General features: G+C 36.7%; 1 protein-coding gene across 1 annotated transcript in view; it reads left to right on the plus strand.

Annotated features, from left to right (window-relative positions):
- The window catches only part of ARHGAP15 (Rho GTPase activating protein 15), a 320,887-nt gene that overhangs the window by 170,801 nt on the left and 131,780 nt on the right, over positions 1-18,306 (plus strand). The window contains exon 9 of the mRNA XM_054636450.2: positions 16,164-16,286. Within this exon, the coding sequence (XP_054492425.1) occupies positions 16,164-16,286 (123 nt within the window). The remainder of the gene's footprint in view (positions 1-16,163; positions 16,287-18,306) is intronic.

Consider the following 18,306-nt stretch of genomic DNA (forward strand, 5'->3'; position numbering starts at 1 on the left):
TTGGTGGTGAACATGATGGTGGCACTGGGCTGACAGTTGGACTCGATGATCTTAGAGGTCTTTTCCAACCTTCATGATTCTAATTAGAGCCACAGAAGTTGGAAATCACTCCATTTCTTTGTTATTTCTGATGAGGTCTGAATTCTTTCCCCTTCCTGGCCCATTTATTTCAGCTAAATGTGAAGTTCAAAGCCAAATGATCTTATTTAGGGACTATTATTATATTACAATGTTAGCGTTATGTATAGGTCAGTTTTATTACTTTTAATAAAGCCAAGAAACATAAAGCAATAATGTATATTAGTGCAGCATTACCAATGGCAACAATTAAAACAGAAAGCAAAATGAAAACTAGCTGCAAATATGCAGTTTCCTACTGCAATGTTAATTTTGTCACTCTGCATCTTGTATGTTTGTGGCATTTATTTTTATTGCATCAAGAGGAATGCACTTAGCTTCAGGCACTAAAAAAAAGCAGGAAAAGAAAATGCTACATGCTGGGTTTGCAGAGTGGAATCACTCATCTGGACTACAGGGACTAAACATTTTTTTACATATTTGTAGTCTTATGTTTCTCTGCTACATTAAGTATAGGTATGCTCTCTTCCTAAAGCTTAGGAAAATACTGATTCAGCAACAAAGAAGTAATAATATTGGCACGTGGGAAACAAAACATGCCAAATTGAGAAACAAATTGTGTCACTTCTACTGATAATAGAAGATTATGTTGCACTCAAAATCACAACTGGCTGTGACTAGTCCTAAAAAAATTACATTTTTTCCTGAATTTGAATATCCTGTTTCCATCAATTATAATATAATGTTTCCTTAATCCTTTGTTTTATTTCTACTTCACTCTCCAAAATCCTTCCAGAGTTTACTATTTGGGTTGAAAAAGCATATTTTTAAATTGGGCATATCCAACTTCCATATAAACATTTGGCAGGGAAACCCATGCATGTTCACTTAATTCATTTTTATTGAACCAAGTCCAGATTTTTAGCCAGGAAAAAGTTAGATATTAATCATATCTGAGCAGGATCATTAAATTTTCCTTTACCTACTAGAACAGCAGGGTCATTATAGAACCATGAGAAGTTAGCTCACTTATTAATCTTTACAATTACATAAAAGTGATCATTTTTATAGTATTTAAGAGTAGCTCTAACCCATTATGTGAAGAGTATGTGGGAATATTATAATATAATATAATGTATTATTATAGATGTGACCTGTGACTCATTGGTCTGCTCACTGACACACAACTCCCTGGAAAAGTTATCTGTTTGAGCTTGGATAATCTTTAATTGTTTCACACTTCTCGTGCTCATTTATGGGGCATACTAGTAAATAGAGAGCTAGTCACTGAGTTATTAATTACCTCATTATTACTTAATTATCACCATTGCATACTTCATTTTTATGGGGAATTATATCATAAAAGAAGGTATTTTATGCTGCCCACCACAGTTAAGTATGAATGACAGCGATAGCTAATGTAGGATTGAGTTAGTTAAAGAAAATCAATCAGAAATCCTCGCTATAGATTACTATCCAGTTTCTTCTGCCTTTTCCAGCTAGCACTTCTCATCCTTGACTTTGAAACCCAACAGTTTAAACTCGGTTCTTGTTTCAGTGGACTAATCCCCTTTCATAAATCATGTTCAAGTGCTAAAATAATTTGCACATCGTTTAAAGAGTATTTGCTTTGAAACATTCACCTCAAGCCCTTTTGTATATCCTTTCTCTCTAAAGATTTGTAGTATTTGTTTTGTTCTCTGAGGTATAAAAGACCTGGGTAAACTTTATTCCTGTTGTTTCAAGATTAGTGAAACAAAATGCATATTTATTCAACTGGGACTGAAAGGAGCTTTAGTAAAGACGATCATACATACGACCCAGGGGAATGTTATAATACAAAATGTCTGTCTTAAAATCTCTTCAGGTTTGTTCAAAACACTATTGAAGGACTTAATTTTAAAGAAAGAAAAGGAAAAGGTTACAAATCCATATTTCTTCTTTGTTCCAAAGAAGAGAGAGACACCACATATTTTTCTTAACAAAATAAACTCCTGCATGTGCACTCTAGATGGATTTGATATGGAGGCAAGTAGAGACTGGGTATCATGATTGCTTTAAGTCTTTTCTTACTGAACCACAGATACTGACACAGCCCTTAAGACAACAACATTTTGGAAAAATTAGAGTGTTTTTTTTTTTTTTCAGACACACACTTGCTTCAGAAAAAGCAATCACAAAAAAATAATGAGATTTTAGGCACTATAGGAGCCAAGCAGTTGGGCTTTTTTTCCATGCACTAGAAGTGAGGTAGATTCCTGCAATGAGGAATCTACTCTGACTCTGCCACTTCCAAGTCTAACTACCCAACATGTCTTCCACTGCTTTGGTCTCTTAGTTCCATAACCACTCACTAGATCTCCCCTTACACTGAGTAGCAAAACTAAGGTTTGATGTAGATTGTACAAAATGCCACATTTTTATAGTTGAAAACAGCCCACTATGCAGACAGCTACCTCTGCTCGACCTTCCATCACCATGTGTCAGTAGATCTCCAGTTTTTGCATCTCCATAACTTTTCCTCCACGGGGAAGGAATAAGAGGCTGACAACAGATAACACCTAAATAGATGGAGGCGTTCTCGCTGCAACAGGGAATATTTTAGACCGCAGTCTTTGGAGAGAGGTCAGAATGAGAGCAAGTGAGCAGGACTTGCTGAACTTTGTTATTCAGGATAAGCCAGTCCAGTCCATCACTCCTTTAAACATAATTTTGAACCTTTCATGATATTTCTTGAAATAAGTGCCCCTATTGGAAGGGTGTAGCCAGAAAATGATTCTTACACTGTACTGTATCCTGAGGTTTCACTATTATTTCTAACTAATCTAGATGCAATCCTCATGGTATTTTGGGAGGAATGTGACAGAAATAAGGAGGTTTTTAGGTTATAAAAGTCTAAATTAAGCTCAGTTAGAGAGACTGTACGTCAGGCTCTAGACAGGAATACCTACTTTCCAGACTCACCTTTTTCCCTGTTAAGTGGTGAAATCACTTATATATTTGGACCTTCTAGCTAGAAGGTTCTATTTAATTTAAATTGCGACAGCAAATCCCAAATATTTAAACAACAACTTGATGGTACTCTCTCCTGGACAGGGCATATTAATGGAATTTAAAAAGAATGTGTTTTGTAGGGTCTCCTCTTTGCTCCACCAGCTGCCTGCTGACGAGCCGGGTAAACAGATCCAGCCTCCGAAAGCCGAGGGGTGGAACATCACTGAAGGGTTAAATGCTGTATTGTTTCTCAATTAAGTAAAAGGTTCCAACTAGCTGGCTTTAAATATTGATGCTGAAGAGAGAGCTATGACATATGAGCAGCTCCCCTCACCACCGAGGATATTTGGCTCCATTTAATTAATTCCATTGGCCATTGTCTTAAGTGCGCCCAGGATTCACCCAAGAGGAATTCACTTGCGTTGCTGTTATTGAAAAGTGTAACACAGCATTATCTGCCTCAGACAGACTTTTTGTAGCATTGAATCAATTCCCCAGCTCTTGAAAACAACTACCTCATTTGATTCCTTTCATAATTAATGAAATTCAGTAGTAATGCTTTTGCCCCTCAGCTCAGGCTGGAAAAATGTTCCAAAACTTCAGTTTTCAAGCTGAAAGCACTCTAATTTTCAGCCTAAATGGACTTGTGGTGCAATTGTGTTCTTGCGGCAACATTTAGCCTGCTCCTCATTTTCAGCAGTTCTGCCTCAGGTGTACCACCCCCTGCTTGGGCTGATAACTAGGCCAGCCAAGATTTTGTAGTCTTTCCTACAATAGGGTGCTGCCTTTCTATTTCTTACTGTCTCAAAGAACTTTTTCTGAATCTCTGTCCCTTTCAGTCAGTGTTTTTTGCATTGATATTCAAGTTTAGGTCTTCCCACAGACTTGGAAAGCAGAATGCAGTCTCACATGTGGAAATGGTTCACCTGATACAGCATAGGGATTGTGTTTATCTCTTCCACTGCCACTTTTTTAGACATTTAAAGTAAACAACCAGGACAGGTAGATTTTGCTGTCCTTTAATCTCTTGCATCCAGTGCATTCATTATGAAAACTAAGGAGCAAACTTGCCTTAAGGCTTTTCATAGCACATAAAATATGTGCCTACATGTGATAGCAGTTTTTGTAATTAATTTTTAAGGTGTTCAATTTAAACAAAGAAGTAAAACTCAGCTTTTTTATAAAACTGAACAACTCTTTGCAAACAACACATCTAAAATACACAAAATTAAAACATTTAAAATTACCCCAGTGCCAATACATTTGAAAAAAAGCCCTTTGGAGACAAAAAAAGGGTTTTAATGTACTTATCCTGAAATTCATGAAGACACTTGGTACAGAACACAGAAATAATTTTAAAAGCAGCAGGTATGAATCCCTACTAGAGAAAGCTTTACAGTTAATATATTTTGCAATGTCATAGTGACAGTACATTTTATAGTCACTTTTGCTGAGGAAGGTTATTCTTCAGTCCAAGGACTCAGGGCCCAAGGGAAGGTGGCCAGATGTGGACAGGGCAGAACAGGAGGGCAGCCAGATGCAAATTGGATCATTTGCCATTTAACAAAATTTGGGGCATAAACTTATAAATCAGGGAAAGACAGCCTTTGTCTTGGTGGGTTTCTATAAGGAAAGATTTATTCAAGGTGTGGGAACTCATGCTCCACATCACTTCATGCTCACTCTTTCTAGGACGGAATAGCTGTGACCTATTCAGAAAAGGCCTTTTTATTCTATTTTTCTCAGGAGTCAACTGGCTCCTGAGCAGCACAGGTATTTCCCTTGATAAATGATACTAGAAGAACCAGAAAGGTGACTAAAAATTATGCAGTGCATGTGGTGACCTCAAGATCACTGACTGTGTTATATCCAAGACATAGATACATTCAATTAAGCCAAACTCTTAGTCTCAGTTCTATGAGACTAAGTTCTATGGCTTCTTAGAAGTTCAGAAGTTCCTGCAAGGATAATCTTTGTGTATATACATATATATAATCTTTGTATATATCTATAAATATATATATGTGTGAAAACACATGTAATAACCTCTTTCCCTTCTATTTAAAATTAAAGATGATTATTTTAGGGTGCTATAATGCTCCTACCTTCCTTTCTTCTTTTGAAAGTATTTCAGTTGATGTGTTTGAATGAAAATCAAAAGATAGCACTAAAAATTAATGAATAAATAATGAAAACACTGTAACACCTGGATTATTATACTGTGTTATCTTATGATAACACAGTACAATATGATGGATCAAGGGTAGAACTGATATTAAGGCACAATTACAAGCAGTGGAATACTTGATTTATTGTTTTAACTTTGCTCTTAATGCAAGGCACACAGTCATTTCTGAACTGATATTTGATGTCTGGTTTAAAATATCTTTTGTTTTGGCACCTGGTGGTTTGAAATAGCGGTTCAAATATGAGAGAAGCAATTTTTTTCTATTTTCACAGGTAGTTGTAGGGATGGAGGCAGAAGAAGTGAGGGAGAGGCTTAGGAAAAGTGGATGATTGAAACATGGTGACATGGAGAAAAGGAAAGAAAGGATCCTGAAACACTGTAGTTTGCTGCATCTCTTTTCTGAATTTTGTTTCTTTTGGGGTACTGTAGCAGATAATACCTGCTGAGTGAGAAACAGTGCCAGGCAAGGCAGAGCAGCAGTCTCATCTTTTCTAACTGAGTTTCTAAAAAATTGTTTGTATTTGGAGAGTGTGAGAATGAAGAGGATCCATTAGAATTGTACTTCTGTAATCAATGACCCACAAGGAGAATGCTGTTTGAAAGCAAGTTTTTTAACTGGTGACTTGTAACCCAGAAAGCTAAGTTAGCAGAATTCACCTTTTCCAAACAATTGTTTATTTGGAATTCATTTGTAGCTGTCCCTGCTCAAGTTACAGGTCATTCACAGTAATAAAGCTTTCTAATTCTGTGACAGAATATTCATAATGTCTTTAAAATACTCAGCTGGATAATGGTCCCCAGGATCTGGACAGCAAGACTTCAAAAGGCAGAGTCCTCTGATCTCCAGTTTCCTTATTCTCTCTAAGCTTGGAAGGTTTCAGCTATCAAGTTTTATTGGTTGATAGTCTAATTGCATTTGTATTATCTTTCCCCTTAATATTATTTTCTTTTCTCTGTACTGGATTTCATCCAAATATTACTGTGACCATGAAGCAGTTTTCTGAAATGTTTTGCTTTCGCTTTGATGCTTAACTGCTTTACACGTGAGTGCTGCAATAAGGTGCAGGTTTCTGATAATAGTTTTCCTTCTGTGAGGAAAAGTTTCCACAACCTCCTGTGCTTTGCTTATATTTGATATGGCCCTTCAGTTTGAGGCTTTTCATGGACAAGATAAGGTTTGGTTAAACATCTGAACTTTTGAATGTTTATCTGAACTAGATTCGACCCCTAAATTTGTCCATCATTAGTTATTTTGCTTTTCTTTTTTGAGGCTAAATTATGCTATTAAATATGTTCTAAAGTAGGTTAAACCCTTGCCCAGTTTGTCAGCTGGAACATTAATTTTAAAGCTAAAACAGTCTTCTATTGGCTCTTTTTAACATTTTGTCTGAATTTTGACCATGGCTGGTCAAACAGAGAGTCAGTGCACCCATGAAAACCCCACAAGTAGCTGACTGAAAACTCTCAGAGTTGTTGTGATGGCTGGCCTGATTTTATTTCAGGAAAATAGCCTGATAATTAGTAACTATTTGCCTGCTCAAGCAGCTTGTTCCAGTGCAGCTGTTCTGGAGACTGGATAAAGGACTAAATGTCACCACATGCCCAGCAGTATCTCTGGAGGTGTCCCTCTCTGAGCCCCTGCACAAGGGCCAGGCAGACTTGGGGACCCAGCCACAAAATACATGGCTAAATAACCCAAAAGCTCCTTTCTGGACTTTCCTTTTCCTCCTGTAATTCCCCTGTCTCAGTCCAACAGGAGGATGACCCACAGCACATCTCACAAGGCACCTTCTCCACTCACAGCCTCTGTAAGGTAGCCTCACCAAAAAAAAGCTGTAGCCTCACAAAAACCTGTAGCCTGCTTTTGGTCCTCTTTTTGGGTTTGTTTATTTCATTCAGATCCTAAATCACCTTTAGGGAAGCTTTTCCAGTTGTCCTCACATGGACACTATCTGAGCAAAGAGTGGCAACTGCTCAAAAATCTGAAGGTCAGTTGTGTTTCAGCAAATGGAAATAATTACTGTTTAAAAATAAAATTTAGTTGATGGCATGAGAGTGACTATCTAAGGTTTATATTCATGTGAACATATCTATTGGAGATTCTTACCAGAAATTTCACTTGAGATAAGAAGTGAAAGGAGTTCTGAAATCTGACAATGTGCTCCTTTTACAAATGAGCTCATGGATGATCTTTTGTTGTTGTTCTTACTCTAATGATATAATTGAGGTAGGGATAATTTGATAAGGTATAGTTGACAGAGTACAGCAAATGGATTTCAGATCTCTGGCTAGATATTTTCTGATTACTTTAAAGATAATGGGTGTGCCTTTCTCCTTCATAAACTACCACATCTACAGTCACTGGAAAGTACTAAACTTGCTGTTTAAAAGAGAAAAATGTGCTGGAACTTGTGGTTTGAAACAGCAAATATAGAGCTGAATGTCACTACTGTTTCTCATTGGGAATAAACAGTTTTAGCATGTTGGTTTCATAACTGAGGCACTGTGAATTAATTCTGTCCTTTATTGTATAAGAAACACTAGAAGTTCATTGTGGGTCAAAAAATATAGGGTTATGAGTATAATCAAAGACTGAGTACAATGGGAATATAATTAAATATTAAATTAGTTTACTTCTAAAATTTAGAAGAATGAAACATAATTGATAAAAGTTTCAAGAAAAAGTAAATTCCTTGGTAGGATATTCTTTCTGGAAGGGTCCCAAAAACTGGATCTGAATTAGAGGCTCAACACGGTATCCAAGCACATGTCAAAATTTCAGTATATGAAACATTTGTACAATTCTTAACAAGAATATAAATACAAGACTCCCTTGTTCTCTACAGATAATTAATTTGCTTCCAAATGTATAAGGCAGAATTATATGTAGGTTTTTAAGGTAAAATTGTCACATGGCTACTAGCACCGAGCCCCCCAAAAGGATTTTCTTTTGGTGTAAATCTGTCCAGTGCTCCTGGTAGAAAATGGAACCATATCATTTTCTTGTCCTTTTGCCTGAGCAGTTTAGTGGAAGTGATGACTATTCATAATATTTGCAAAAGGTTGAAAAGGTTTTTTTTTAGATTAACTCAGGAGGCAAATTTAAAGACTTGAAAGTTATTTGCATATATTTCACAAGAGAAGAAAGCAAACAGAACTCCATATTCTATAAGCCCCTGAATGCATTATTTATTGTAAATTACTTGTTCAACTTAATCTGGAAATTGTCTACAGTATCTTTCTCTGTCTTCCTCAACCTCCAATTGCATGGGATTCCTTTTTGTTTTATGAAGTCTTCTTAAATAATATTTTATACGATATATGTCAGCTTCAAAAGTCATTAACTCAAATATTGCAGTTCTTTTTCTCAGTAACTGTCGCATTTTTTGAGTGGGATGAGGCTGTGTGGCTGCAAACTCTGATTCACCCAGTTAGGTAAGGGCGAGGCCCACTCTCCAATTCCTATGTGTTCCATCCACTGAGTATTCTCCTGGGAATATTTTTGCAAAGAGGCTTTGTCAAGAGTCCTAATCGCTGAGATGAGCTTGGGCAGACCAGTTTCCCCTTCCCAAGTACACTTTGCTTTCTTCCTAAGTACTCTGACTTTGTGTACTGTAGCAGATTTCATCCAAGCCCCACATGTTTTACATTAGATGAACATAAACTGGTCATACTGTACGAATAAAATGAATTCATTGATTTCTGGCATTGTGGTTTTTATATTCGAGTTAAGTTTGTATAACAGTGTTTCTAATATTGTGACAATACCAAAAAAAATTGTGGAAAGAAAGGGCTTGGCAAGTCCTGAGTGATCTAGTCCAGTCTCTCCTGTCACAAGGTAGTGTTCTGTGTCCTCATACATAAATTTATTAAGCTGCATCTTAAATTCTTTTAGTTATATTTGCCACCACGACGTCTTTAAAAGGGTGGTTTAGAACTTCATATTATGGCCAGTTTATACTCATCTATTCTCATGCCAACATTGTTCTTCAGTTAAAACAGCTCTTCTCCCTCCCTGCTGTCCTCTTCTCCTCTGCTGCTCCTTTTCCCACCCCCACCAGCAAATTCATAGAGAACAATCCCAGCTCTTCCCAGCCATTTTCCCAGCTGGCCAAACATGCCAAGCTCCCTGGCTCCTTCCAAAATCTCAGCAGACTCTTTCTCCTGGTGCTTCTCACTGCTGCTGCCTGCACCTCTTCTGCCAGGAATTTCCACCTCACATATGTGTCCATGGTTATACATTCGTGAGAGAGGATTACTTTTTAATTAATTAAAATTAAATATTTTGGATTTGCTGGTTGGGTACTGAAATAGGCTGCCCAGGGTAGTGGTTGAGTCATGATCCCTGGAAATGTTGAAAAGATGTGTAGATATGGCACTTGAGGGCCTGCGTTAGTGGTGGGCCTGGAAGTGCTGAGGAAGAGTTGGACTTGATGTTCTTAGATGTCTTCTCCCACCTTCATGACTCCATGAGTCCATAATTCCAATCCTTCTCTAACCATGCTGTGCATAGTTCTTATCCAGTAACCCCTGTTTCCAGTCTCAAATTGACCAAGTTTTTTGCCTGATATCCTAAATTCTTGTCTCAGCTGATGATGCTTCCAGTCTTGAGTCACAAGCAATTTTTTGAATGCTTCTACTTTTCCTGCTGAAATCTTTAATGAAAACTCAAAGACCAGTTCCAAGAATATTTCAGGACTTCCACTGGTAACTTCCCTGCAATTCAGTAGATCTTTCAACAAAGCTCATTTTAATACCTTATTTAGTCACTTCACAGTTATTGTTTTAGTTCTCTACATCTTCTCTAGTTTAACTAATCATTTCCTATTTGGCATCATATCAAATGCACAACTAAAATCCAGATAGATTTGGCCTATTACATTTTCATTTTCTAAAAAAACATTATTTATTTTATTAAAGGAAGGTATGATCTGTGTTTATAAATCCAGTATATACTCAGAAATATTGCTTACATTTCTAAACATTTATGGTGCAAATATCACTAAGAAAAGCTGTGTGGGGAATGGCATTTTTATTTTACAATGTAAATGTGTAGTGATGTTTAACATGCTATTAATTTATTTCCATTTATTATTAGAGGGGGGAATTTTTTTTTTATTTTATAAGCATAAGTGCATGATGCAAAATATGAATTATACAGCCATTTTATTGAATCTTTACTGCTAATGTACGCAAATTTCACAAAGTGTAATGACACTACTGAGCACTTAAGTTGTTAGGCTGTCATATTACAGAAAAATTATTTGTGCTATATAATCACTGTTTTCTTTTTCCTATTGTTTATTTCTGAGCTTACTTCATAAACATCTGTAAATGTAGATGTACTTGCTGTGGCAAATATCTATTATTGCACCATAAACCTGAATCACTTCGGGTCCTTTGGTGTCAAATCAAGCAAAATCTTCTGAGCCTCTCCTGGAAGGTGATACCCATTCTGATGCTGCACATTTTTGAGTCTATGCTCTGTAGGTATATAATCTGTAATTTTGAAGCTTATAAGAATAATGATCAGAGGCAATGCCTAAGTCCTGATTTTTTCCCCATCAGTTGTTTTTCTAGTGCTTTTAAGCTGACTGTGTACCTGTCTCTCATTCTACTCTTTTACCAAAAAAAAAAAAATTATTCATTATAGTGTGTATAATTCAGAGACATGCCCAGGGATTTCACCGAGGGATAAAACAGGATGACTGACAAAAGTCCTTCACTCAATAAAGAAGGGGAGGTGAATTCTTTACCTTAGAGAGCAGATTTTATTTGCTCCATCTCAGAGCATCACAAAGAACAGGAAGGAAGAAGGACTTGGGTTTGTCACTTTCAAAACTCTGGTGCTGGTTGAAAACCTGTCTATTTTTACAGGCAATGATGCATGCTGCTCCTTCCTTAAAGGACTAACAGTAGTTTTACATCTGCTGCAAGCAAAAAATTTTGATGAAATGTTGAATTCTCAATTCCAGTGGTATCCAATAAAACTTGAAGTTATGAGTCAATATATTAAATTAAAATGTAAGCATAATCATACACCTCTGCACATTAAGATATGCTTCTTCAGAAATATAAGACACTCAGCAATTAAGCATTCCCATTGCTTGAAATTAATTAATTAACTAATTAATTCCTTCCAATTAATATTTTCACACATATGTGGTAGCACTGCTGTTAGACTGGCACTTTCTTTTCTCCATAGTCATAGAGACCTATTCCTACCTCTCTCTTTTGTCATCTCAGCATTGTTTCAGACCTGCAAGGTGTTGCTGAGGACTCTGGTTATGAGTCTGTAAAGGACTTTATAAAATTATTATTTTAAGACAACAGACATGAGAGCTAAGCTCAAGGATCTGTTCATATATATTTTAAGAATGTTCCAGCTAGGATTTTTGTCAGTGTATTCTGTGTTTTGAATGGTCAAGCCTGTCATTTTTAGTATTCCTTGGGAAATAATTACTTTAACTCTGTTTATGGGTGTTACATATATCATTACACTACAACTCATCTCTTTCTAAGAACTTCACAAGATTTTAATGTCTTTGAAGAGTACTAAAAAAATATGGATGGTCCAGACTAATTGTTCTGTTATATTTTCCTGGAGATCAAGGCTAATGGAAGAGAAGGTAGGAATGCAAAGATATTTAAATCTCTTATCCATTCCCACTGCTGCTCTTCATTCTGCTCTTTCCATCCAAATGAATTACATACGGTAATTTTGGGTGTTATAATAAACAGATGGGCATCATAATAATGTATTTCAGTTAGGAAGAGGTACTTGAAAGAAATTGGTTTTGCAATACACATGATGTGAAACAATCAATAGTGCTTTAGTCTGACAAGCACTGTCAATATCCATTGTCACAGTTCAGAAAGTCATTAATGGATAGTTCTTCAAAAACCAATGCTTTCAACACATTGGAAGTGTTCAGATACACTGTACCTGGCAGGAATTAATCATAGGTAAACCCCTGAGATTATGTACAAATGCAGAGTAAATTAAGAGTGAAATAAAAGTCATTGGAAGGAATTTGAGACCGTGTTATAGGGAGTTACAAAGTCTTGCCAATAAAATATGGAGTTTAGGACATATTAGAAAATTTTACACTCTGAATCACCCAGGAAACATGGGTGATGTTTTTCCTGGGTGTGATGTTCTTTGCTCAGAACATCACACCCAGGAAAAACTTTCTGCTAGAAATACATTGTCTAGATGCATTATTAAATTCACAGGAAATAATCTCATAAACATTTTTATCCTGTCCCTGAAGAGCCCAGAGCCTTGCTTACCTCTGTGAGTGGTCACCATACCAAAATCTTGGAGCAAGGCTTTTGTAGCTTCGCCCTGCAATTTGTTGGTCACTGCTTAATCCTGATTAAACTATAGTAAATTTATTCTCATTGCATCATGGTTACAATCCAGGATGTTAAAAATTAATTATTCATCTTTACATCTCAAAACTTTGTTTTCTGTGGAACTGTGTCACTGGGAGATGTTACATTCATTCTTGCTTTCCATGATTCTGTTATTTATATGCTATTATTAAGGCCAGATTTGAATAAGGACTTAGACAATTTTTACAAGCCAGAAAAGTACAGGTCAGTTTTTGATCAGTTTTTGCTTTTTGGTGGTGTTTTTTTGTTTGTTTGGTTTGGTTTTTTTCTCTGAGCATTTAACTTGTACTTATCCCCTCTAATTCAGCCAATGTTATTACATTGATAAGGGCCAAAGATGTGTTCTTTCTTTTAGTCCTAAAAATCTGTTTATAATATTTTATTTTTTGTACCCAATCTGAACGGCACTTCCCTATTGTGATTAGCTAGTTTGACTTCATACATCTTGAGAATTGAGGAAAAGATCTTGCCATTATTTCTTTTGTCCTTTTATACCTTTTCAACCTTGGAATAATGGAGGTCTAATAAAGTATCAAAAATAATCACAAATGCTTTTCTAGATCTAAGGATTTGACTTACTACCAGCCAAACATGAAAATCAGACAATATTCAGCTTACAATTTTGCTGATGAAGTGTCCTTGCACACACTTGCATTAGCAGAAAAAATTATTATTATTTCATACTTCAGTCCTTAAGAGTCTTATTTTTGCTTCTGTATAGAACTGACTTCTCCTTTTTTATTTTGTTTGCTATTTGCCAGCTCTCTTTCAGGTAGGATACTCCTGGCCAAATCCAGAACCTGAAATTTAAAAAGGAAAGTGTTAAAAAAGTATTTATTGTCCTTTTTGATTTTTATAACTATTGTGGGGGTTTTGTTTTGGTTGTTTTTGTTTGTCTTTTTTTAATATTTGGTATAGCACAGCCATTTTAATGTGGCGACATCGCGAAAAGAATTGTTTGGCAAGAGAAGGAATATTTCTAAGTGAGATCCCAACATGAATATTTCTGCCTAAGCTTGGTTTTGGAACATGCTATCTAAACCCTTAACTTTCTGTGAGGCTTGGAGTTTTTTTCTGGTGACTCACATGTATTTAATAGAATAAAATGAGAAATTCATCAACTGTCGTTTTGAACTGTGTGCCATACAGCAAAATGTGGTACATGCAAAGATATCCATGACAATAATTATTCCTACCTCTAGATGTAGTTTTAACACCATAATTGCTGTTTCAGGTATAAAACTTCCAGCTGAGGTAATTGTCTTTCTGAAGAGAGGGATGTTCACTCTGCTATTCTGTCCTTCACAGGATGACCACATGTACTTCACTTGGAACACCTTGAATAGTTAAAGTGGACATAAAACACTTCAGAGCCCCCAGAATGGGAAAAGTGGCAGGCAAATGATGGACTTAAAGTATATTTTCCCTCCTGCATCATTTACACCACTTGGGGAAGCTTCAGGATGAAGCCAACCTAGTTGTGAATTGGTATGGACAGAGTGACACTGAGCAACAAAAGAGACCCCAAACTAAATACAACTCACTTCACTGTTTCAAAGTACCACTAAGATGCAGAATTAGAAACATCCATTTGTTGTTCTTTTTATAGCACAGCCAAGTGACTTGGAATTTTAGCTTGTCCCTGCCAAGGATTGCTCAATTTCGAACAAAAAGTCCTCTGCTATAATGTTAAAAAAGCACCAACCATCAATTGAATGCTAATCTTTATGTTCTATGATACATCTCTCCAGGAATGCTACCATTAAAAAATGTGAATTTCAGTTTTCATAAGTGATGGATTGTTGTACCAAACCATGTATTTTCCAGTAAAGTGTCCTTTTATTTGTCCTGTGTGATTACTAGTTTGTGGAAGTATGTGTGGGGTCATTTTAGTGCTGTGGGAAAATGGAACACTCTTCTGTTAAAATCAGTAGTGAAATCAGAAGCAAACTATGCTCCGATCATTGTAGGCATGTGTTTAAATATTGCTTTCCTTAATTGGCTATGTTCTATTTACTTAAAATGAACAATTTGGCAAGTTTTTCTCCCTTGACAACAGCAAAGCATAAACCATTTTATAAGTTTGGCTGTTAAAATCAGATTTGTAATGTAAACCACAATATTCCAGGGTTGTTGCTGTTGCTTAACCAGTTATTTTAACTTGCCATTGTTTTATAATTGTGCACCTTTAAATTTTCTGTTTCTGTTTAAAACTAAAGCAAAATGGCTTGATTAAAAAAAAAAAAAAAAGACTGATAATAATAAACATACCTTTAATTTTGCTCTCTTTTTGCTTGGATCCTCTGTCTGAAGATTGCTGCATTATAGGGGAAGTTCAGTCTGCATGGGGAGAGAAGGGAGCATGTCTGCAACTGCAGCTAAATTGTCTTTTTAGAGATTCTGTCAAAGGGACAATGGACCAGGCTCCTGACAATGCACCTTGTGGAGAATATTGTATTTTGGTGGATTGATTGATTGATTAATTAGTTAATTGATTTTCAAGAGAAGATAGGAGGCTGTTCTTTCCTTAGAAAGAAGAAGCCACCCCTCTCTGAGCTGGAGGCCTTTGCCAGGGAGGGCTGCACCATTCTGGCTGCCCCATCAAACTAGTCAGAAATGGGCACAGTGACAGAGCTCAGGACACTGAACAAGAGTTATTCAAGGGTGGCAAATCTCAGGTGATTTGTTAAAAATCTTTAAAAACCAGCTGGTTCAGGCAAAACTCTAGGAAAGTCTCCCCATGGCATCTCTGCTGCTTCTGGAACATGCTGAACTTCTCCTTACTATTTTGATAGCCATCACGGTGCCCTGTAAGCACCTCAGCAGAGAAAAAGTTAAATTTATGCCTTTGAAACCTCCTCCAGGGGATTTTCTGCAGCTGGATTCTATGTCTTTTTGACACAGAGCAGGAATAAATTGCGCTCAAATTGTTTCTCAGTTTGGTAAATGCTTAAATATAATAAAATATAATCATTAGGACGGGAATACTTTTCTTTCCAGAAATTAATGCGTCTTGCACACATTTCGTGGCACGCGGCCATGTTTTCTATAACTGCATTAAATATATATATAACGCTTAATCCATCTTGGCAAGAGACTCCAGTCCTTCTCTGGTGGTGTGACCATCCATCCTCTCCCATTGCTAGGAGTGCACAGCTAATAGTGCGTAGCACACTCAGAGCCTGGAGCTGGAGCTGAAAAATCACCCATGTGAAACTTGTGGGATCCGTGAACACTTCATGAGCAAACTGGTCGCCATCCAAATACTTATGGGCAATAAATAACCGAGCTCTGTGCGTAACCCACAGGGTGAACTCGTCGTGTTTATTCACAAAAGTATTCATCAGATGGTTTGTAGTGTCCAACCAGCCACGCTGCTGACCTACCGCATGACTGGGGTCTTACCAGGGTGGTTGTGGCCACGCTTTTCTCAGGACATCTCAGAAACCTACTGTTAATTTGGAAATATCATTTCACTGAAAATTTCTCTCTTGATTTCCTTCAGTTTTCAGGCTGAACTACAGTGCCTCTGACACAAATGACAGAAACCGAATTAAAAGCAGATTAAAGAAGTTCATCTCCCGAAGACCCTCCTTGAAAACATTGCAAGAAAAGGGACTTATTAAAGGTGTGTTCAGTCTTCTATTCTTCTTTTTGGTGTAAAAAATTTTAAAATCACAAATGAATATTTGACTCAGTACATTGGAGAAGCACTTCTTAAACACAGTTTTGTTGCTGTGTCTCATAACACAATGGAGAACTATAAAGAAAAAAAGAATCAATGTATGGTTCATCTACCTCTGTGATATCTGACTGCTCCTGCAGTTTTTCTGCTTGGTGTGCAAGTGGTAGAAGCCCCTCAATTTAACACCATGGACAATGCAAATCAAGATGCTGCACTACTCCATTTCTTTTTAAGAAAAGAATATCGATACAGTTTTATATTTTAGAACCCAAAATAGGACACTCAGATGCTGTGCTGACTAATTTGTTGAAAGACTTTCTGCTGTCTTCTCTCATTATTTTTCTATCTCACCAACAAAATCCATTTTTAACAATTTGAAATACATGTCAATGGATAAGAAATGCTTTGAATCTCTGGGTTTTTTTTTTCCTGTTCCAATTTCTTGCAAAGCTGGTCAGCCGTCACTTTCACATATTCTTAAAAAATTGTTTCTTTGATAAAATGTGTTTGTTAGTTTATCCAAGAAGTGTTTCACTGAGAAGCTGGTAGTTAACTTGAAGGCAGTAGCATTCTGACCACTAACATCCAAGTAAAGCTGTGTTTTTAAATATTGTCTGGAATAACGCTTGAAAAATTTACGCACTCACAAATTATTATGTGTGAAACCCACAACTGTACATGCAGATTGACTAGAAAGAGGCATTTTGCCAGCCACCCCTGTCAATCTCTGGAGTGTGAGTTTTCCAGTGGTGTGTCAAAAATGGCAAGGGGTGTTCCTAGTGTGTATTAAACTTGTCTGTCCTGAGCCAAGAGATTGACCCCAGCCAGAATAAGCTAAAGCAGCTATAAGAGTTCAACACCAGCTGGGCCCATGTTTGGAGAGAAGAAGATTTGATGAATTAAGCTCTTATGTTTTAGATATGTACAGAGATGCTCAGTGCAGTGTTGTTTACTGTAAGGAAATCTTCATTATATTAAACCACAATGTGCCTCAGTTTTGGGGTTCTGCTTCCAGCTGACACAGAAACTTTGAAAAAATGTCTTTTAAATGTCGATATGTGTGTGTGAGGTGTGCACACCTGCACACCAAGCTTTCAGGATCTGTCCTTATACATTTGTAGTAACTGATTTCAAGACTTCAGTTGGTTTTGCCTTTTTGAAGTACTTTGTGAGCTGAGGGTGGGATCTGAATACATCATGTCAGTTTGTTTCAGTTATTAGAGTAAAAGAGGAGTAATTTTTTGCTTAATAAAGTGTGGCTGATGAATCTCCTGCAGTGTTGCATAGGCATCAGATATGATCCCTGCTAACAGATCCAGATTCGTTAGCATAACTGAAATCCACCCCCTAATGTATCTCTCTAGGAAAGCCAGATGAATTTGGGTTTGGCTAGAGTTGCATTAAACTCTTGATTCATAAACATAACTTGGTTCTACCTGGGATACTTTTCCATGGATAACAGAGGTGCTGTTGATTGGTGGCACAGTAACTCAGAATCCGTACCCAGTGCAGTTTTATTGCCAAACTAATGTTGCCATGAAGAAAACACATTAGTTATCTACCATGAAGTTTCATTAGGATTAGGTTTTGGCCATGCAAATGAGGCAGGGTTCGTTAGCATGGCTTAATTCCAATCTACAGTAAGTCTATGTGAAATGCTCATTTGATAAGGTTCCTTCATTGTCTTCACCACAGTTTATCCCCTTAATCTGTTAAAATGTTATGAAAATGCAGTTGCAGTACTTATGCAGAGACCACTTTTAAATGTTAATTTTTAGTCTCGTATTAGAATATTTTTAAATCACAAAATTCAACCACCCAGATTACCAATGGAAAGCTTGCCAATTTTTTTTATTATAAGATGCATCTATTTATTTTTCTAAAGGTGACTTAAATGGTTGCAGAAACCCCTCAGAACTATTTATTTGCTTGATTCTTAAGGGAAAAAAATGTTAACCAATTT

Source organism: Agelaius phoeniceus, chromosome 7 (assembly GCF_051311805.1).
Source record: "Agelaius phoeniceus isolate bAgePho1 chromosome 7, bAgePho1.hap1, whole genome shotgun sequence".
In the NCBI taxonomy this organism is placed as follows: domain Eukaryota; kingdom Metazoa; phylum Chordata; class Aves; order Passeriformes; family Icteridae; genus Agelaius; species Agelaius phoeniceus.